The 22,661-nt window shown below is 34.6% G+C and overlaps 1 protein-coding gene across 1 annotated transcript in view; it reads right to left on the bottom strand.

The window, feature by feature from the left end:
• Window positions 1–22,661, bottom strand: part of DNAH8 (dynein axonemal heavy chain 8) — a gene marked incomplete at its 3' end in the record, with an annotated part of 110,344 nt that overhangs the window by 6,301 nt on the left and 81,382 nt on the right. The window contains exons 46-63 of the mRNA XM_039347014.1: window positions 21,475–21,561; window positions 21,201–21,308; window positions 18,562–18,696; window positions 17,597–17,758; window positions 16,545–16,791; window positions 15,860–16,101; window positions 15,623–15,763; window positions 15,152–15,389; window positions 13,973–14,115; window positions 13,078–13,212; window positions 12,712–12,834; window positions 10,996–11,209; window positions 8,845–8,954; window positions 8,062–8,225; window positions 6,107–6,299; window positions 3,694–3,816; window positions 1,949–2,079; window positions 204–357 (exon numbers count right to left, since the gene is read on the bottom strand). Of these exons, the coding sequence (XP_039202948.1) occupies window positions 204–357; window positions 1,949–2,079; window positions 3,694–3,816; window positions 6,107–6,299; window positions 8,062–8,225; window positions 8,845–8,954; window positions 10,996–11,209; window positions 12,712–12,834; window positions 13,078–13,212; window positions 13,973–14,115; window positions 15,152–15,389; window positions 15,623–15,763; window positions 15,860–16,101; window positions 16,545–16,791; window positions 17,597–17,758; window positions 18,562–18,696; window positions 21,201–21,308; window positions 21,475–21,561 (2,850 nt within the window). The remainder of the gene's footprint in view (window positions 1–203; window positions 358–1,948; window positions 2,080–3,693; window positions 3,817–6,106; window positions 6,300–8,061; window positions 8,226–8,844; window positions 8,955–10,995; window positions 11,210–12,711; window positions 12,835–13,077; window positions 13,213–13,972; window positions 14,116–15,151; window positions 15,390–15,622; window positions 15,764–15,859; window positions 16,102–16,544; window positions 16,792–17,596; window positions 17,759–18,561; window positions 18,697–21,200; window positions 21,309–21,474; window positions 21,562–22,661) is intronic.

Raw genomic sequence — 22,661 nt, 5'->3', positions numbered from 1 at the left:
GAATAAATGAAATTTCAATTTTTCAAACAAATACATCAAATTAGCTTTTGAATAAAACTCAGCAACTTCCAAAGTGCTTCAGAGATTAAATTTTATGCTTTATGAGTCATCTTATCAGGGTCTTAATCAAGGTGAAGCTTACTACAAGTAAGAATGCAATAATCAGTATAACAGCAACCTCTATAGTGATTTGAAATTCTAACCTCTCCAGAAGAAAGCAGATTATTAAGATATTCAAGAAATGCTTCATCTTTTATCTCATTATCTGTGAAAATAAATGTGATTCCTTTTCCCTCACCACCAGCAACTCTATATAAGTTCTTTAAGTCATCTGTTAGATTGGTTATATTGTAGGACCTGAGAGGAGAAAGCAAACCAACAAACAAATGTGACCTGCACTAGAAATTCTTCATCTATAAGTTTAGGAAATATTAATGAAGTCAATACAGCAAGGATTGGAAGTAAGAAGACTTCTATATGCAACTATAAATGCTCCCTTATATCCATAAAGAAATTTTGTTGCATATTTTAATGGGGAGTATTACTGAAATGGAACTTCTAAAACCACTCAAGCAAAAATAAGAAAAAGTATCATTCATCAGAGCTGAAGAAACTTCTTGGATGAGACATGAAACATCTTTAAAGAAAAATAAGAAGTTGCCTCATGAAAAAGCACCTTTGGGATATCATTCATAAGGTTTATTGCCCACATATTAATGTCAAAGTGTGGGAAAGAAACAAAATGCATTTAAGCTCTTAGTAATAAAGGCACATCTGATTTAATAGATAAAAAGGAAACCTGTTTGGGATGACTTGCCAGGACTGGACTATAACAACTGAAAGATACAATTTGTTCAAACTGAATCAAAACAAAGAGAACGATGTGGAATTGGATTATATATTAAAAATAAGCTTAATTTAAAATTAAACTTGGTTCCAGGATCTCTATGAAGATTCTCAATCATCCAGCTAGACTAGTCTGGAAGTTGAATCATGGCAACTAGACTATTTTTGAGGGGTTTGAAACATTTTGCTGCTTATCCAAGTAGCTTTTCCTGTCTGAGCTAATGATAATTCCAGGATATTTTTATGCAAAACTTGTTCCCCAACTTAGGAGAAATTAAGGTTATCTTTGTATAAATTAGACATAGTACCATCATGAATCAGCTGTGTACCAACATAGTATATTAGCATTCTGCTTGAACTATAACTCACATCTACTGACAGCATTGTCTCACTGATGCTTTATAATACTTAACTCTGCAGCACAGCCTCAGAATATATGTCAGATCCTAATGTTAAGTAAATTGAGTTATTATCAATCAATAATCACATTGATATGATCAATTTAAATTGTAATAACTTTTCTGCATTATAAGATTGCCAATAAAAATTCATCATACGCAAAGTATCAATGCAGTTAAAAGAATTCAAGAATAAAAGAAAATCTGCCCAAATGTTTTTGTTTATCTATAGATGACATATAAATGTAGATGGCATATAAATATTTTAGTTTAATATATTAAACTAAAATATTTATTAGTTTAACTCTTACATTATGATTGCTTGCAAAGTCAGTCAGATATTAGACTGCATTTGGCATTTTTATCTACCTATGAAGTCCTTCCCAAAGACCTGGGATAGGCATCTAAGAAGGAACCTCCAGTCATACCAAGTCTTTTCTAAGTGACATGCCAAGTGCCATTTAAAAAGTTGTATTATAAGTTGTATTACAAGAGGGCAGGACAAGAATTTCTTCACATGTATAGAAATTCTTTCCTCAGTTATGTCATTTAATATGACTCAACAGTTGAACATATAATCATTAATATCATAACAATGATCCTATATACACATAAATATGCACAATCTACCTTCATCACAAATAGGAGCTTCTAATTCTGCATGGAAACTCAAATTCATTTTTGATTAAGTATATGTTTCTGACCTTGTTAAAGTTATCTGAAAGATTCTATATCCAGCTATAAAAGAAGCAAGCCTTGAAAGGCTCTGTTTTCCAGAACCACCAACTCCTACAAGTAAAGCATTTCCACATGCTGTCCGGATTATTCGGGAGATCTACAATATTAAAAGAGAAAAGGACATACATTGTATGCTAAACTCATTGCACAAGGATGGCAAAGCTGAATCATTGCCTAAGCCTATTTTTAAAGATTTTTATTAGTTGGATTTATATTCCGTCTTTTCTTCAGGAGTGTGTGATGGGGAAATAAAGTTAGAGCTTCCTTTTAGTTTCAAAACAAATGTGAGGAGTAGGAGGGGCTAGGAGTGTGACTGGCCTAAAGTCACCTAGCTAGTTTCCCCAGCTGAGAATGGATTCTAGCCTTAGTCCAGTGATGGCGAACCTTTTAGAGACCGAGTGCCCAAAAACTGGCCCTGCCCCGCCCCCACCCTGCCTGCCCACAGGGCCACTCATCCCCTCCAGGGCCCACCGCAGATCGCCCAGGCAGCCCAGCAGCACCATGGCAGCCATGCCCTCTGCCCATGCCCCACTGCATCAACTGTGCGCGATGGGACATGAGGGCAGAGTCTTGTCTATGCTGCCTGGCTGCATGTCCTTGGCTGTGCTGCTCCATGTGGGCCATGCTCAGAGACAACTCTCCTCCAGGGGGGCTGTTGGTGAAGGGGTCGCGGGAGGAGGCAAGGCTGGGGCAACGCCATGTGTGCCCACAGAGAGGGCTCCAAGTGCCGCCTCTGGCACGCGTGCCATAGGTTCGCCACCACTGCCTTAGTCTCTTCTGTTCTAGCTACTACATTACACTGAAGCTCTAATGAAGATTAAAAAAAAAGGAAACCCAATTTAGTCACTTTTTAATAGATCTTTTCCATTCAGTGAAAAGAAGATAAAAAAATATTCTTCTTTGAGGATGGTGTGCATCTCTATATGCATTGGTATAGTCTCAAAGGAACTTCATAGAAGCTTTCTCTGAACTGTGTTGTAAAAAACAATAGTTAAATTTTATTATATTATTCCAATGCATATGCAGTATTTACAAAAGCCCATACTGAAGTCTCCTCCACAGCAGAGGTTCTCATCCATTTGGTGCCAGGGACCAGTTTTGTGGGAGACAATTTTTCCCTGGACTGGGATGGGGATGGTTTTGGTTTCACTCACTCACCCGCCTCTCACCTCCAGCTATGTTGCCCAATTCCTAACAGGTCACAGACCGGTACCGGTCCATGGCCCAGAGGTTGGGTATCCCTGCTTTATAGAATTGCTTTTATGTCCCTTTGAGTTTTATAAGTAATGCCATAGCTTTTCTACTGGTAAAACATAGACCCAATAATCTTTAAATAATACCATAATCCAAATTAAGTACCTTTATATCTAACAAATTAACTTAACTAATTTCTTAAAATAATATGCAGACTTTCAAAACAGTGTTTCTAGGAGAGCTAATAATTTCCATTGCTTGGTCATCTACAAAAAAGAGTTTTCTCAGTAATGGCAAACCAGGAAGATAATCTGTATCAACATTTCTGTCAGGCTAAAAACATCATTATCACTATCACCATCATCATACCACTATCTTTTTAAAAAGCTATTAGTTTTTGAATTCTTAATATTTACATTATTTACTTATACTGAAATTGATAAAAAGCAGCATTGGCATAATCCGAATAAATGAACAATTTGAAATGAAGGTTACATTTAGAGTTAAAGACACAAACCTTAACAAGATGTGTTATAGCATCCTTGAAAAACACCAGATCAAGCAGTCCACCTCGAACATTTTCATTATATTGTCTTTGGTAGAACTGTAATTTATCAGATAAAAATTCAAGAGTTGGAACCTAATGGTAAAGAAAATAAGAATGTTAAAACTACCATTAATTTTTTTAAAAATTAAACCACTATTGCAATCAACAAATCACTAAAATTGAAAAAAAAAATAGTCTAAGTCCTTTCCCCGAAGAACTTATACTTACATAAACAAACAAACAAAAGCCTAGATATATAAAATATTAATAAGCATGTCAGATAAGACAGATATAAGCATGGATTAAGAGGCTATTGTGTGGGGTGGTGAGATTAATAATCTGTTTCAATGATTTAAAAATAAAAGATTAAAGAAAGGTAAAGGTAATGTAAAGGTTAAGACAGAGGGGGTGACCTTGGGTCAGTCACTTTCTGTTAATCTTAGGGTGGAGGCAGTGGCAACCACCTCTGAAAAACCTTGCCAAGAAACTGCATGGACCTATTCAGGCATTCTCCAAGAATTGCACATGATTGAATGGAAGAGAAAAAAAAGAACATATTTTGTGAAAACATTACTAAACCACCCAAAAGTAAAGTCAATGCCATCACATAAATGCAAAGAAATCAGCTCTGTCCAGGCATGTACAAAACTACATTGGTTTTCTAGACACAAACTTTATCAAAATAATTTCCTTCCCTAATTACATGATTGCATTTGGTCAAGCACTGTAAACCCTGATATCCTCCCTCCCTCCCCCCCTCTCTTATTTCAGTGCTGCAGGTAGCTCACTCTTATACTATGTACAGTAGCCTCTTTATCCATGTTTGCATCAGTCTTATTTTACTGGCTATAGGTTTTTTAACTATAATAGTTGGCTTATGTCAATTGACCTTAGGTTTGTAGTAGTTGGATTTTCAATCTGCATGTTCCTTTCTAATTCTTGCTCTTCTTTATGCCATCTTCCTGAACATAACTACTACACAATTTCTATACTGCCATTTCTTGTAGCTTAAGTGCATCATAAGTGTAAATCATAAGCAAAGATTATGAAAATTAGGTTACTCTTGAGATCATATTTCTGTATGAGCCATGAAAGCTGTTTTGTTTGTGGCAACTTACAAATATGCTGAATAAATAATAAAATAATAAAGTTGATATAGTTCTGTACTACTTTCCAGCACAAAGCTCATCTCAATTGTCCTGTATTCTCTAATCTATTACTTTCTATGGTTTCTGTGGTTAAGAATGCTTGTTTTGAGAAAAGAAGCTTTGCATTATATCACCAAAACTAGGAAAAAGAAGCCCAGACCCTTTGTTTACTAATAAGATGATCTCTTGGAGCACTTCCATGCTAGTTTTGTCATGACTTTGTACTAGAAAAAAAAAAAGTTTCATTCTTAGCCTATTTTTTGGAAAAATAGGTGACTGGTGAGGAGACAATGGTTGCAGGCCACATCTAGCACATTTTAATTTTTCTTCAGTACCACTTGTGTTCACTCACACAAGGGAATATAGACAAATCCATGTATGAGGGAGATTTTGTTCATGAGATGAAGGTATAATCTGAGCATAGATTAGGACCAGATCTGTGAAAGGTTGCATATACCTCCAGCTCTAGTTTGATTTTCCCTGAGCCCGTTGGCTCAGGCAGTGGTAGTCATTTCTCAGTTCATGTTATTAAATATTATTGCCTGTACCAGTAAAATGTAAAAGACCCCCCAAAATATACAAAAGTGTCTGTGTGTCTCTCTGAGTGTAAATTGGTCATGAGATCAATTTCATGAGCAAGCAAAAAAACCATAAACTCTCCATAAGAGATTTTGAAATAAGACTTAAGACTTCATACAATCTAACTTGGGAGGCTGGCACATCTATTATGCATCCAGATAGCAAAAATTAAATTATCCATGGACAACTTAGTTTACCAAACTTTTTCTACTAGTAAAAAATGAAAAAGACAACTAACTCTTAGATTGGCTAGTGAGCATCTTAAATGCACATACTTAGTAACTAATAACTATTAATTGCAAGAATGTTAATCTTAATTCTGCTTGCATGTAATTACCTTTCTTGCTTCTGAATGGCTGCTGTGGATCAGTATTTTTTGTATCATTAAATGCCAATAAATAGAAAGGTGCTCTTTGGAGAATTTTTTGTATCATTGGAAGTGATTTCACTACCACTACCAAGTGCAATTGCTCTAATCCTGAACATTATATAGACAGTTGTTGCAGAATATTTATTATGCTGGAATGTAATGGATATACTTCATGCAGTTTTTGACTATGGATTTAAATTTTATGTAACTCTACTCATTACTTTTTTTGCAATTACCCATCCTAGAGTCAAGGAAAAAATATAAAAATCAAAATCTATGTAAATACCAATTCATAAATTTTGGGTGCTTCAAACACATAATCTTCTGGTTCTTCACCCGTTGGCTCAGGCATATCCCGCAAAAAATCTACAAAATATGGTTCAGCCTGAACTTTTGATACTAAGTTTGGGTCCACATGTTCTTCAATTACTCTACTAAAATTTCTGTCAAACCATTCTTCATCGTCTTCAGTAATAAATCTGCAAGAAACAAATATAGTCATTATAAATGCAAAACTTCCACTAATTTTTTCTTTGGATTAAATAATTATGAAAACAAAATAAGTACCAAACCATTTCAGTAACTTTCATATCATGCTTAGAACTAGATACATAATATATTTCTGAATGAAGCCAAAGCTATAATTTAGGACCATACTTCATTATGAAGTAACTGATATAATCAAAGTTATTTTTTCAATTATTTTGTAACACAGGCTTCTTTTTACAACAAAAGGCAGCAATCTAGTCATCTACTTAACTTCAGCTGTTCATCTGTGTTTTCCTGCCAAACTTAAGAAGTAGTATTTTTTAACTCAATATTTTTCATTGCTGGATGTGGGATTCTGGATGTTGAAATCCAAACATCTTAAAGTTGGCAAGGTTAAAAAATGCTGTTTAACTTGTGACGGCTCAAGTGATGCTGTCTAGTTTGCTTACTTTCCTTCATTGCACTGTATTGTAGAAAAATGTCTCCCTTCCAGATTAGCTACTGCTCTCCATGGTAGGAACGTACCCTCCCATTTAATTATTGGTTCCTGCTCTCCATGACCATTTCATCTTGGGTTACTGGACCAGTGAATCACTGGTCACAAAAAAAATCACAAAATGCCAACTATCCTGGTGTGAAAATTGAATTTAATCAACATATTACAACATATCAGTTCATTTGTTCTTTTAGACTCCTACCTCAAATCCAGTTTAGAGAAACCAAAATAGTGTATTCACTACATCTGAACGTTACATACTTTCTATCACATGGCAAGAGGCCACCCAGATCTTCCATTGTTTTCCTTTGCTTTCAGCACCACTGGGTGTCAATTTAACCATGACATAGAAGTCTAAATGGGAATAGCTCAAATTCTTCTCCTTGGCCTGTGGTATAAAGCACAGCTACTGTTTGGCAGCTGAAAAGAGTAGAAGTGGAGCTATATTGAAAAAGGTCTTCTGCTTACATCACCACCTTTTCCATTGCTAATCTTCTGGAAATATGGGGTTTGTTGCTCTTCTCTAGCAGTTCTGTGATGATATAAAACTTCAGTTAGAACAATTAACCAGTGGAACAACCTGCCTCCAGAAGCGGTGAATGCTCCAATACTGGAAGTTTTTAAGAAGAGACTGGACAGCCATTTGTCTGAAATGGTATAGGGTTTGGACTAGATGACCTCCAAGGTCCCTCCAACTACTACTACTACTACTACTACTACTACTACTACTACTACTACTACTTCTTCTTCTTCTTCTTCTTCTTCTTCTTATTATTATTATTATTATTATTATTATTATTATTATTATTATTATTATTATCCTAAATTGCTATGTCAAGTCTCCTTACACCAGCCTTCTGAAGTACTAGCCAAGTTGAAAGAGAGACAGGAAAAATGGAGAGAAGACAATAGTTGAAAATTCCTTCAACATATGAAGTCCCTCACCAGTTTTCCCTATGATGGAAAAGAAAAATAATAATTTAAAAGATACATTTAAAAATTTTCTCTTAAAATTTTTACTTCATTTACTGCAGAGTCAAAATAGATATATTAGACTCTGCCTGCTCATTCACCCCTTCTTTCCCATCACATTGCAAAAGTGACTTGTGCCGGGTGTGCATTCATTTTTGTTTTCGTAGCTTTGTTTTGGGGTTCCAGATTCATCTTTGGAATCTGGATTTCAAAATGAAAGCTGAGTAGAAGGTGGCCAATTCCCTCTTTTTTATTACTTGTAATGCTTCAGTAAATAGTCTTACCTGTCAGCAATTACACGTGTACATTCATGTTTAAATAGAGACAGAAGTATATGAATATCAGTACATTCTTCTGATTTAATTATTAACATGCCTTGCCAAATTCTGGAAAGATCACGCAGATTGAAGATATAATGAAATTTGGATGGTGTAGGCAGCATCTTTATCTATAACAAAAATATGCACATATATGTGTATTTGTGCAAGTTGTTACGTTGCAGAAGTGAAAAACATTTACATAGGTTCCAGTGTACAATTGTCTTCCTTATATACTAGCACAGTTTATGTTTTAAACTATTGAAACATGAGAAATATTTCTTACCTGTGAATTTCCTTTTGAGTGAATTTTCCTTGACTACACACTTGAGTATTTCGATTAGAGAATAATGGGGCCTGGTTTTAGGTTTATCCCTATCTTGGCTGAAATATATATATTTTTTCAGAGCAACCATATGAATAAGACCTCTTGCATAAATTAAAGTAAGATTCAGGACTTATTCTCATTTTAAAATTTAAAAAACAAAGAGAACAGCTCTTGCAAAATAACAAAGAGGAACAGAAGATAATGAAGAATTTTACAATGCTGTGTAAAGCATAAGAAATACTTATATCTTAGTGGACCAGATTTTTCTAGCACCAGTCAAGATTATTCTGGTAATCTCTACCTTTTTATGTTCAGATAAGAAAACTAAATTAAATTAGTTATCTACAACACATAAAAATAGATTTTTCCCCATAATACTTCCAAATAATGAATCTCTTTCTAGTAAGTACTGATTATGATACCTTAGTCCATTGCCACAATATTCTACCAGCTGATACCAGTTTCATTATCAAATCACTTATTTCAGGCTTGAAATTTCTACACGAATGAAAATATCCACAGCCAATTATTCCTGAAAAATAATGGCACAGTTTTAGCTTTAATATTTTCAAGTAAGAACAGCTTTAAATCTAAAGTTTTACTGCATTGGTGTCATGTAATCAGTTCAGGTGTATGGATTTGTAATTTTTCTTATTTTCTCTTACCTTATAGGATTGTAAACATAGAGCTTAGTTACTTATTAGGCCACAATTACAGAACTGATGAAATTAAATATGATACTGAATAACTGTCTCATAATAGAAAAAAAATTCTTCTTTAAGAATAATTTAAAATTGAAACCTGGTTGGTTTCAAGGTTTATTATCTTCAAATGGCAAGCAATGGAGAATTAAATTTTGCTATTTATATTTCCTGCGATTTCCTATAGATATGCTCTACTGCTTCACTGTGGCTTTTTCATAAGATTAAACGCAGGTAAAATATTAATGATCATTTTTACCAGCTTCAACTGAACTACATGGTAACTACTCAAAGGGACTTTCTAATGGTTGGCACTCCATTTTTGGAAATCACTTTTCATTATGATGCAAGTCTGGCATTTTCATAAAGTCTGAGGTTTTCAGCTAGAATTGTCCTAGACATTTTATTTGAATAGTAACTATATGTAGGAGATGTCCAGGCTGAGCCCAAGGGAGGGGTTAAACATGTCATGAATCAGAAGTCCCTTCAGGCCCACAAGAGATCTAAGTCCAGCCCACCTTGAATTCCTTTCTATTCTTAATTCCCACTAATTTCCTTTGACTGTTAGTAGTTTAGATTTCTGTAGAGTAGGGGTCCCCAATCTGTGGGCTGTGGCCCACTACTGGGCCATGGCCTATTGGCCTCTGGGCCACATGAATGGTTGGCTGGTATGTGTGCACACAGCCCCACTTGCATAAGCACTGCTGTGAGCATCACGGGTGTTCACTACCCCAGTGAACACCCGTGATGCAGACGTTTGCAGCCCCACTCATGTGAGCGTCGCCATGAGCATTGTGGCCATTCGCGGCCCCACTCACGCAAGTATCGCCACAAGTGTTGCAGGCCTCATGTGTAAGCCTCGCATCACCATTAGTGTTGCAAGTACTCACAGTCCCACTAATGCATGCACTCAGGGTGCCACTCTTTAAGAACGGGTGTTTGTGCGCATGCACATGTGTATGCATGAATTTACAACCCTCCCACAAACCCATCCCTTCTTTTCCCTCCTCGCCCCCACTCCGGGCCACCAATCCTGAAAGTTTGGGGAATTCTGCCCTAGAGAGCTTTTGCTTACAATATATCTTTATACACATTTGAACTGCCTGGATCTCCTGATTTTCCTGATACTGACACTATATAATTTTATACTCTTTATGTTTTGTCTCGTGTTTATGCAGTTCCTTTGCCTGCGATGATAGAACTCCTCTCTCTATGGTTTTATTGTAGCTGTTAAAATTTGGTTGCGATCTTTCCTAACTTAAAGTCTTTCAAATATTTTGGATTTCAACTCTCATTATCTTCAGACACAGGAGGGCTCCCTCATTTAATGTGGAAACATTCCAGGCGGGACTCTCAAAAACAAATTGCCTGGTTTCTCTATGATAAGATAGCATTACTGTAAATTCTCCAAGGGACTGGGCAAAAACATAATAAAATATACAAACAATACGAATGCTCAGTCATCTGTGGCTGAAGAAGCTACATTATAGTGTCCTTGAAATGAAGCTCAGCTATTAGTAGGAAACATTTAAATTCTAGATAATTTATCATCCAATTTATCATTCAAATTTTTGGATTGGGTGAGAATCAAAATGATGCAATTACCCTGCAGCAAGATTATTCATATGGGTGCAGATTTATTTCTTTTTAATTCTGATGGAGAACATTTAGATCACCTCATCAATAATCAATAAAATTATTTGTAAAATAATTGTCTAGATTAAATATCAATGTCCGACAATTTCATTCCATGTACCAGTTTACACACACATGGCTTTAGTTTCTTTAAGGAAAAGAATTATCCGCTGATTAAAAAAAAATGTATGAAATCTGTTCAGTTCTACTTAAAATTACAGAGAAAAATGAGAGTACCAAATATTTTATCAATGGAGGCATTGGATGGAAGGGTGCAGTTAAATACAGTGAACTGCCTCTTTAAGCGTTGTGGGATGTCATTTCGACCTCCTCCTGGGTGAATCATTGCCCCTATAAGCTGCACATCAACAATTGTAGTGAAGTCTCCAGGTTTATCCAAACTATACATTCCTTCCATTTCCATCATCTGACGCACTATTTCATTTGTCACCTGCACATTTTTAAAAAAGCAACAGATCATTTTTTCAAAAGAAAAAAAAACCCACATATTTTTATTTTACTTGGGATACATGGCAGAATGTGTTTTAAGTGTAGCTTTACATTGTATGCAAAGTACCACTCCAACTAAAATAAATAAGAATAACATGGATCTATATAGATTTCAGGATGAAAGAAATTTCTTAACTTTCAACAGCAAAAATGGATTAACACAGTATATGCAGTAAATGAAAGTAATTACAAAAATAACCATTTTTATTAACAATAAAAACTACACTAATTCTTTATACTGAGAACATTCTTGCCATCTAACTCAAAAATGTCCACATCAGGTACAGGGGATTTATTATCTGCTCTGTCATCTCCTTCTGCTTTTTCTGAAGTCCTGCTCCTTCTCCCTTACTCAGAATCCATCTCCATTGCTCATACATGTAGATTTTTGAAAACCTGACCTTCTCTGTCCAAACAATAGCTGGTAAGAATCGCAATGCTCAGAAATCCTACATTTCTGATGGTCCATAGGCTTTTCTCCTGAGCACTCAGGCACAGACCATTTCTGAATTCTGAGCAAAACTCTTCCTTTTCACAGAAAGGGGAAATTATTACTCTTTGAGCCTTGCAGCAAGGAAAAAGGAAACCTGGTGGGACAATGGTAGATCCAGGGGCTTCATCTCCCCTAATCATGTGAAATGGCATAGTTGTAAGGGGCATTCTGGCATATGAATTGAGTTTGGTTTCTTACCTGTGGACCCTCTTGAAAGTAACTCTTGCAGATGATAGAAAATTTATCCCAATTTAGCTGTCTTAGTATTAAGGATTAAACGTGGGGGCTTTTAAAATAAAATATGGATGTTCCTTACTGCATTACTCTTCTATTCCCAAACTGAGTTGCATCTCATTGTTTACACTTAATCAAAGAAAAGAGTATTCAGTTAAGATGCCGTATTGCTGAGCTCCTCGTTTCTTTGTAGATTTAAAACCCAATACAACATCTTTCTGCATACATATGAGCTCACAAATCGGTTGCATAGGCAGGAACTCCATTAAAATGCAACCTATGTATCCTTGTCACTCTTGATTCATACAAGGGTTGCACTGCCTAAAAATGTCTTGCAAGCACGTCAAGAAAAATACACGACTTGACTGCTTTAAGAATATATACTTATTTAATAGATAGAAGTTGTTATTCAGGCAGAACATTACAATCAGCCTACAATTTTCTTAGACTGATTCTTGAAATACTGTTTCTAAACAGTGCTAATAATTTTATAACACAATCAGAAAATACTGTTAACATTACAACCAGCCTACAATTTTCTTAGACTGATTCTTGAAATACTGTTTCTAAACAGTGCTAATAATTTTATAACACAATCAGAAAATACTGTTAACATGGGGGAAAGTTTCTGGAATAGCTTATTTTTTTAGAAGTATCATTTTTTTTAACAAAATATTGCTTACTTGTATAACTATAGACACTTATTAAAACTGTACCTGATCTCCCCATTCATTTATAATGGGCATGTTAATGTCATCAATGAATATGGTCATTTTTCTGCCCCCTGGAGGTCCATAGGTACTGCCCATCCGCTTGTCCACATAACTTTCTATTGTCCTCTTAATAATTAAACCACACAAAAACACAAATAAATAAAGTTATTTTTAATTTTTTGTTAATGAGTTTTAATTTAAGCCAACCAATTGGAATCAAACAAATATGCTCTGAAATAATTTATAATCATTGCTGGAGTATTAAAAACACACAGCAAACATCAAAATTGGGCCTTTTCTTTAGGTTATTTCAAACAGTTTATATAGAAACAGATGATGTAGAAACAGTTCATAAAATCTACAGTTTACCTGAAACATTCCAGGTTCTGTTGCTGAAGAAAAATTTAAACTTTTTGATAAGTGTTCTTCTGGATCATATTTTTTTAAATAACCTTTAATCATTACAGTCTTTGCAGTTCCTTGTTCACCAATGAGCAATACTGCCTGTAATAATTTTAGTATCATTATTTTCACATCCTTATTATATATTAAAAAAACTCTTCAGTTCTGCCCCCAAAAATTACATACTTAAACTCAACAAAAAAAGCAATGTGACTTTGCTGTCTTGTTGTATTATATATTATATTTTTGATTTAGTCATGCGGGGCTCAATGAACTGGAGCTAAAACTATTTTATCCATAAGAAAAAGAGCTATAGGAGTTGTAAAAACACAGATAAAATCTGTTATCTGCTTGCAGCACACAGACTCATACACACTTTGATAGTAAAAAAACATTTTGGCATACAATGGTGGGTGGAAAGAGTGGTGTGAGAGAGAAGATTAATGGAATGACTGCAAAGTAAGAAAAATAAATAAAAGAATTCTAAGAAAAGAAGAATATTTTCTAGATAGAGCGCGGCATATTTATTCATTGGAGAATTATTTGGGTATGTCTCCACAGACAAAATAGACAATGTATAGACACAAATAGAAAAATCAAATAATTAAATATGTATGACATTGAGCAGTAATATGTCCATCACACCTCCCACTTTTAAAATTTAAAATTAGGAGAGAAATTGTGAAAAAAAGCAAATTTTCACAAATCATAATTTAGAAAGTTGAGAGACAGGTTCACTTGGCATCTTAATAGAAAGCTAAACACATTGTACAGTATCATGATTTAGCAGAATGTGTGCATTATATTCAGTGGCAAAGTAGCATCCTCTAGTTCATAGTTTGCCAATAAAATATGCACTCACTTTGTGTTGCTTTGCTATTGTATCCATCAAAAATTGTGTTCTGACATTGTCTACATTTGGAACTAGAATAGATGAATACTCAGGAATGCTGTCAGTTGGGTAAACATATTCCTGAACCTTTTTATTCCAATGATCCCAGTCACCTAAAATGGAACATAACAACAGTAGAAAAACACTAATTATTTCTCTTCTTCAATTACTATATTTAATAATCAAAGTAGTTTTTAAGAAATCAGACACTCTATGCAGTAGCAGCTCAATCGACTTAAAGAAACCAAGGGCTCTGGTTTTTTTTTCCCAGTCAGATCAGTCTTCAGACAGATTGACCAAATTAAGACCACAGAATTAGACAGAATCAAGCAAGGGCTAGTGGTGAGGTAACCTGTAACCAGCAAAGTGTTATTTTGGAAAATGGCTACCATATTTCTGCTCTATGTTGGGGGTGTAAGGGAAAATGGGCAATAAGAAGAACATGAAAGGAATATCCTATTTTTCCCCCCTTTGGTGAGGATGGGTAAACCTTTGCCACTCAGAACTATCAAGCTGTTATTAAAACAAAATTTTGGGAAATTAGTTTGTATTATTTTTCTCCACAATGCGTGCCAAGTACCACTTAGCTTTTGTCTGTTTGTTTAATCTATATTTATCTATTTTTTAACTTTATGGTTTTAAGCTGCCACCCAGTTATTGATATGGCGTACAAGTCAACAAATTTAAGGAAATAGGAGCCGTGGTGACACAGTGGTTAGAATGCAGTATTGCAGACTAATTCAGCTCACTGCTAGGAGTTTGATCCTCACCAGCTCAAGGTTGACTCAGCCTTTTATCCTTCTGAGACTGATAAAATAAGCATCCAGACTGTTGGGGGCAATATGCTGACTCTGTAAACTGCTTAGAGAGGGCTGTAAAGCACTATGAAGTGGTATATAAGTCTAAGTGTTATTCCTATTGCTAAATAACTAAAGCAGAATTGACTCTTTAGCAGGTATTACTAAAATGTATAATGTGCCAAATAGAAACATTCAAATAAACGATTGTTTCTGATTTATAGATGAGTGCCAAAGTTATATATTATAGGCTGAATAAACTATAAAAAGATAATGCTCTTTGCAAAACTGTACTAAAAACATTAGAATTATTAAAAGAAATTAAGAAGGATTGCACTACTCTATCACTTACCACAATCACTGACAAAATATTCATACATTGTATGTGTTTCCCCTTTATCAAATACTGGCAAGTCCAGTTTGCTTTCATGGTTTCTCAGGAAAGCTTCCAACTTCTCCCGGCTATCCAACTCTAGAAGGGCTCCTAAACTCCACATTAGGCCAAAGACAAATAACCTGTAAAGATGTGCCAGACAGACAATGCCACCTTCTTCCTTAGAGGGTATCAAACCTTCCAAAAGATTAATAGACTGAAAATATTTTAAAAAGAGAAGAGAAAAGAAGAGAGGTAAGAATACCTGGAATACAATCTAAAATGAAAATAACTGCAGATTCACATAATACATTTTGCTACCTACAAGGCACGTAACAAAACTGTATTTAATGTACCTCATATTTTTCAATAACCTTATCAAGAAAAGAAGATTTCTGTGTATTTCAATAGCAATATGGCACAGTTTTGTTAGATTTACTAAAAACATACCTGCATGATATAGTTACATTCTAGCAATTCCATTTTTGGAAAAAGATTCAGTTTCATGTGGGTATATGCTGCATCAAATACTTTGTCATATAAACCTAATAATATATCTGCTTCTTGTGGAGTACGAGTCTTCAACCATCCCTGTAAAAAATAAAATAAAATAAAATAAAGGAGAATGCCAGTCAGTTGTCCCACAATTTAAAGTGAATTTTTAGAAAATCCTCTCTCAAAACATACCTGCAATATTGGCCTCCAGCTTAGGGCAGAAGAACTGATGTACACCATACCCATCCTGGAAACTGTAGCAGGAGAAGCATTTTCAATATTGTGCACTTCAAACAGCAACTTGCAAGTAGGAGCCATTGGAATCCGGTCTCCATTTGCTAAAGTCAGAGTCTTATTATCATCAAGCACCGAATTCAGATTTTCAATCCAAATTGCATCTACAGGGCCATCTAGAATCAGAAAAATATTCTCTCCTGGAAGTAAAATGAAAGAGTTTACAAAAGTCAGAATTTATGGTTCAGTTAATAAGTTCATCATCATCGTCATCTTCTTCATCATTCTGAAATGCATATTGAATGATACAATTTGACTACATACTACACATTTTTAAGCCCTATTGCAATCAGATTCAGGTTTTTTATCGACCCAAGGGAAGATGATAGTGCAGTTACTAGCTTTTTTACTGGTACTTCCCCCCCCCCCTAAAAACTGAAATTAAAAAAATTGTATCACAGAAAACTACAGTTCTTCATATTATCTTGATTCAGTGATATAATTCCTTTGAGGGAAAAATATCAGTATAGATGAAAACAGAAGAACAATTTTAATAGGAAAGTGATATTCTGTGACCATGTTCCTAGTTACAGTATTTCTTTTTTAAAAATATTTGTACTTTGCTCCAATGGGTTTATCATACCTTTCTTGGCTTTAAGGGTTTTTCGCCACAAGGTGGAGAAAATTCCATCTGTCCAATCATTTGTTGCTGTATCCAGTTTGCCAAACATCTGAGGAGCTGTAATAGCTTTTGGATTCATGCGCATTTCTCTGTGAGGATATCCACATTCTGTCATTGCCCTCATCAATATAGTTATAACAGTTGTTTTTCCAGATCCACTTGGTCCAAGTGTCATCAACCCATGGCGTACTTTGGATGTTTCATACAACTAAAGAAGGAGGAGTGGTAGGAGAGGAATGGAACTGGATTATTGGACTTGCTTTCATAAAATATTTTCTCCTGAAAAGGGCTAAAACATGAAGAGTGAGAGGGCAATTGGCATATTTTATGAAAGACCCTGAACTGTCATGAGGAAAAAAAGGCTAAATTCTAAATGGTGAAGTTAACCATGGCATAGATACTGCTAACATACATATAAAACCCCAATATACTTAACAGAGAAAAAAAGTCAGTCTGTAAGAACTGGGTATAACATTCTACCCTTTTGGCCTTTAGAACAGGTACATAATAGCTCCCTGTAACATCAATCATAATTTATAAAATAGAGTTTGAAAGGGAATTTATAAATCAAATGTTCCTATGATATAGCACACTGATCTTTAAGGGTGCTAAATCACAAGAGGGTCCATGAGATCAATTGCCCACTTCAGACCTTTTCCTGATATACAGTTTCCAGAACTTTCAACCAAAATAGCCATTGGGTGATTACTATGGGAGCTACATTCCTAAATTATCTAAAGACATTGGGTTATTGGAAGTGGAGGATAGGGGATATTATATCTCTTTCTTGAGAAGTTATATTTGGGTATGGTTCCTGAATATTAATAACTACATACATAATGTAAAATATGTAGTATTAAACTTGGATTATTTGAGAAGAGGCTCTGAAACATATTTATTGAAGAATATGAGAAAAATGATGGTAAAATTCACATTGAAACTTTAATTACCATAACTTAGTTTTATATTCTATAGTACTGTCTTCTGAAAACTGAAAATATGTAATGTTATACCTGTACAAGTTTAAGATTCCAGGGAGGATGATTAACCAGTCCTGCCTCTTCAACCTGATTTGCAACTGCTGCTTGAAGGTCAACATAAGTATTACTATCCAGTACCAGCCCAGGAAAGAGATCATTGATAAGACTAAGAAACAAGGGCTCATCTTCATCTACCTGGATAACAAAAAAAAAGTTTTTACATATAAATTTTTGACTTGTGGGAAGGAAGCAGCAATAGAACATTCAAATATATATTTCTTATGAGCTTGAGAACATAGAGAACAAACTAGATACAATTTATGAAGGTCAATAAATTATACGGAAGTACTGCGTAAGTTCCAATAACCTGATTCCATTGAATTCAGTGGGGTTTCAATATTATTTATTTCGGTATAATTTGCTTAATTTATTGTATGCAAACTAAATAACTGTATGTATGCACAAGAGAGTATGCAGTCAGACTGAGAATCACATACTTCTAGAAAAGTATACAAGAAGCTTACTAAATCATTTTCATAATTACTCTAGCAATGGGAAGTTTAAACAGCTTCCAATGTATTCATAGTGTTCATATTACGCTGAAAGAATACTTTAAATTACATTTTACTGTCTATATTTTTTATTTTATCAAAATTACCTGCTGGCTTCCCCCTCCCATCAAAATTAAAATTATGGCCCTGTGTAGAGGGAGTAGATGGTTTTTTTGCTGAAAATCAGCATTCAACATTTGATCTGAAGATATACAGTAAATTATTATTCCAAATCTTCTTAAGAACAATAATTAATTTTAAAGACAATGATGCTTTCATTAATTATTCAGGAGAATAACTGATTTAGAAATAATGACAGTTGTCAAAATATAACTTTAGAGGATCACATTGTTTTCATTTGAAAACAGTTTTTAAAAACTAAAAAAAAAAATAACAAAAATATTGTAACCTGATCAATACCAAACACTGCAATGGATACATTCTTACAAGTTTAGAGAGGTTCATGTCCCTTAGACCCCTCATAACAGTACTCATTTCACTGTCATCTGGCCTTGCCCTCTTCTGTGATCCAAGCGTTCTCAGCACTGAAAGGATATTTCTTAATCCAAAATCATAATGAACCTAAGAAACAAAATAGATGAATCAATAGGTTGTGCACATTTTCTTTCTTTCGTAATGGCATTCACAGAACTGTGAACATTTGAAAAGGGTAAAATCTATTTTCTATTTCAGATAGAAGTAGTCAGTACAAGCATATACACATGTATGTATAAAAAGGTTGTCTCAAGTGATTAAAAAGGAGGTACGGTTGCAATAACCATAATGGAAGCAGAGTTCTTCCCTCTTTAAAAACCCATTATTGGAGCCAATAATCGTGACAACTTTTATCCAGCCTCCAACCTTCCCTTTTAGATAATAGTACTGAGACACCACTGGATATGCTTGTTGGTGGTCTTTGGGGAAACTGAGAAGGGAATAGTGCATCCATCATTGTGTTTCTTCATCTTTTGGCAACTTTTGATACTGTCACATATAATATTTTTTGGAAGCGGAGTGCATTATATTGCCATTTTTTTCCTTTCTCTGTGGTTGGTTCAAATCCACAGCTCCTCACTTGTGGGGTGCTATAGAGCTCAACACAGTATATTTAACATCTACATGAAACTGCTGGGTGAGGTCACCTATAAATTCAGAGTCCTGTATGGATCAGTATACTGATGATATTCAATTCGTACATCGTGACCCTGGCCTGTCCAAGCAGTGTTGTTGATGTGTCTGGAGGATGTGTTTTCTACAATTAAAAATGCTAACTCACTTCAAAAGCAACGACATATAGGGAGCATTATGGTGTTTTGAATAAGTATTATTCCTTTGTGTAGTTAATATTTGTGTTAAATTAGTATTAGATATATGTAGTTGCTATTCATTTTAAACAGTATTACAAATACATATTTCAAATAGTAAACCTTGATCAATTACTTGCATTTGTGACTTCAGAAGTTATACACTGGTTGCAATTTTAGAAGAATCACCTCTGGCTTCTAAATCAGTATTTTTTTTATAGGAAGTTGGTCAATGAAATTGATATTTATTATATATACAGCTTCTGAAATATAAGCTTAAATATACTCTCCTGGTAAGCCAGTGGAAGTTTGAAAAACATGGCATTAGCTTCCTATGGTCTTAAAATAAGATTAATAAACAAAGGAATTTCTTAATACATTTTGGATGTTTCAGAAAATTTAGTAAAAATTATCCTGTGCTTACAGATGATCAGGATTTGAAATACTAACTCATTTGGTTTGGTTTTCTCCTCTTATTGTCACATTTTGGGCCCACATTAACAGAACCATTACTATATTTTGGATCAATTCTTGTGTATTAGATACATATGTTAACGGGCGTTACCAGCAGCCAGATATATTTTTTGTACAAAATGGGTGGGGTTTGTTTAAAAAAAATTGTTTACAAAAGCAAATAAAAGCAAATTGATCTATAATAATTAGATCTGACAGAGAAGACATGTTGCAGGTAGCATTTATCAGGGATATATATTTGGTGAGTCCCAGGAGGTGGGCCTTCTCTGCCATGGTGCCTACCCTATAGATCACTCTGCCCTCCATCCCTGTTATCATTCCATAAGTCCCTCAAGACCTAGTTATGTCGCCATACCTGGAGTTCTCAAGGAACTGGAGATGTTCTTCAATGGTTACAACGTGGTTGATCTTTTTATGCTCTGTGTGGTTTGTACATTTTAAATTTTAAAATGTTTTTTTAATTTTAATGACTTTTTAATATTTTTATAATTAAAAAGTACAGGTAATCCTCACTTAATAACTGGTTGCTTGATAACCGTTCAAAATTATCATGGCCTAAGTAAGAATGATTTTCAGTTTATAAAGCAATTTTGACCATCATAAAATGTTGTACTGTTCCCCCCTCAGTCATATGACCATGGTTTGCAATGTTTTCCTCCAGAAAGTTGCAAAAAAACCCCACCCTTGTGCTGAATTTGCTTACTAACTACATGCTTAATTTAACAACTACGTGTTCCACTTAACAACTGCAATGACTCAGCTTATGACCATCATGAAAACAGTCATAAAATTGAATCAGGTCATGTGGTGATCTGCTTAAGGAGTGCCCCAAATTATGACCAAAATGCTAGGCCCAATTGTGGTTATAAATTGAGAACTATCTATCTTCCTTCCTTCCTTCCTTTCTTTCTTTCTTTCTTTCTTTCTTTCTTTCTTTCTTTCTTTCTTTCTTTCTTTCTTTCTTTCTTTCTTTCTTTCTTTCTTTGTTGTTCTACTGATTGTTGTACACTGTTTTTTGTAAGATGGGCAGCCATATAAGTGCAATTATTAAATAGATAAATAACTTGGGTCTAGGGGATTGCCAGTTATCAACACCATGATAAAGAAAGACTTATAAGGAGATTAGCCCACCCTCATCTAATCATTCACTCTATAGCAATAGGCCAAAATCAATTAGGAAAACCCTTGATAAGGTTTCCAAGTTAGGTTTACATGTTTATTTTTATTACTTAAAATATTCTGATTGAGCTGCTCTCTGTTAGCTATGACTACCTTTTGCCCATAGCTAACGAGAGAATAAAATATTACCTGTTTAGTAAGCTGTTCTTCACAAAGTTTATACAGAACAAAGAATTTCTGAGCCAAAACAACGTTATCAATAAAGCCACAGCTTGCAAGTTTCACTCTCATGATGATCTGAAATGGAATCATACAGATTTAAGAAATTAATCAAAACTAGGGGGAAAAGAAAATAACCCAGACTAAGATATAAAAGAGTATAAGAGACTTGGGGGATATAAAAGTGATGCCCTATAAATTTAAAATGATACTGCATGACAATATGGCACAGTAGTAGCAGTACCTGTCTATCTGGAACCATCATTGCAACAGTTCTAAATTGAATTTTCAAGTTTTCTGGTAATTCCTGCCGCCCAGCATAGCCAGGATTCTATGAATAAAAGGAAACAGAAATAATTCAAAGCAATTGGATTGATTTTGATTATATCAAACCATAGGCCATGTTAATTATAGTGCTTTTAATTTCAAAGTCAATGTGGGGGCATATCCTTGCCTTTCACGCAAAAGATTCTGGTCTACCTGAATTCATAGTTGAGGAGTACAATGTATGTTAGTTTATATGGATGCAAGCCTGAACCTCCTATCTGTTTCTTGATTGTGAGGGAAGAAATAGCCATTTATTCTTGTCATATCCAGAACATGGTGCATGGATTCCCATAATCCCAAGTTTTATTATAGTTACAAAAAATGTTTTTGGAAAATAACAGTCTGAACATGTAGTTCCACACACATGTTCTATTTTTACTGAAGACAGAAATGCCCGCTACTATGGAACTGTTATTCTATATGTTTGAAAAGATTATTACCACATCTCAAGAATTCAGAAAGATACTCCCAATAGTCTTCTTGGTACAGAAAATTTTTTAATACTTGCAAACATCATGACTGATGGACAATAAGTAGATATCTGAGAGCAGTCTTCACTTGCATATCTACTTAATGTAAACATTGCTGTCTTTTTGATAATAATTTTGCCTAGGCTTAAAATTGTTAGTTCAGATGTAACATCTGATTTTCTTATAGACATGGTTGCTAGCTAGGTGCCAACAGCCACTCCTTCCATTAGATCAAGATTCCCACTCCTAAACTTAAGTGCACTGAAGTACTCATCAGCACAAATTGTTAACTTGGTTACAACATTGCAGCTTGGAATGATTTTCTGATCCCAGATTAATTTGACTGCAATTTGGCTATCTCATTCTAAATGAACAATCAATCAAGTGTTATTTGTAAAAATTCCAACACAACACAATCAAGTAATGATGGGGGAATAAAAATAAGATTTAATAGATGCTGAGAAGATAGCATCTTGCCAGAAGATAAACAATATCCTGCCTGAATTGAAGTATAACATTTTAAAAATTCATCTACAGAGAAAATTCTTAAAACAGACACCAAATGAACTTTATTTGATTAAATATTTGTATTTTATGGAAGTCCCTAGTTCTCTGGAGAAGGATCTAAAGCTGT

Source organism: Crotalus tigris, unplaced genomic scaffold, assembly GCF_016545835.1.
Source record: "Crotalus tigris isolate CLP2741 ecotype Arizona unplaced genomic scaffold, ASM1654583v1 scf7180000018048.2368360, whole genome shotgun sequence".
NCBI classification, from domain to species: Eukaryota; Metazoa; Chordata; class Lepidosauria; order Squamata; family Viperidae; genus Crotalus; species Crotalus tigris.
This window is presented reverse-complemented; position numbering and strand designations above follow the sequence as displayed.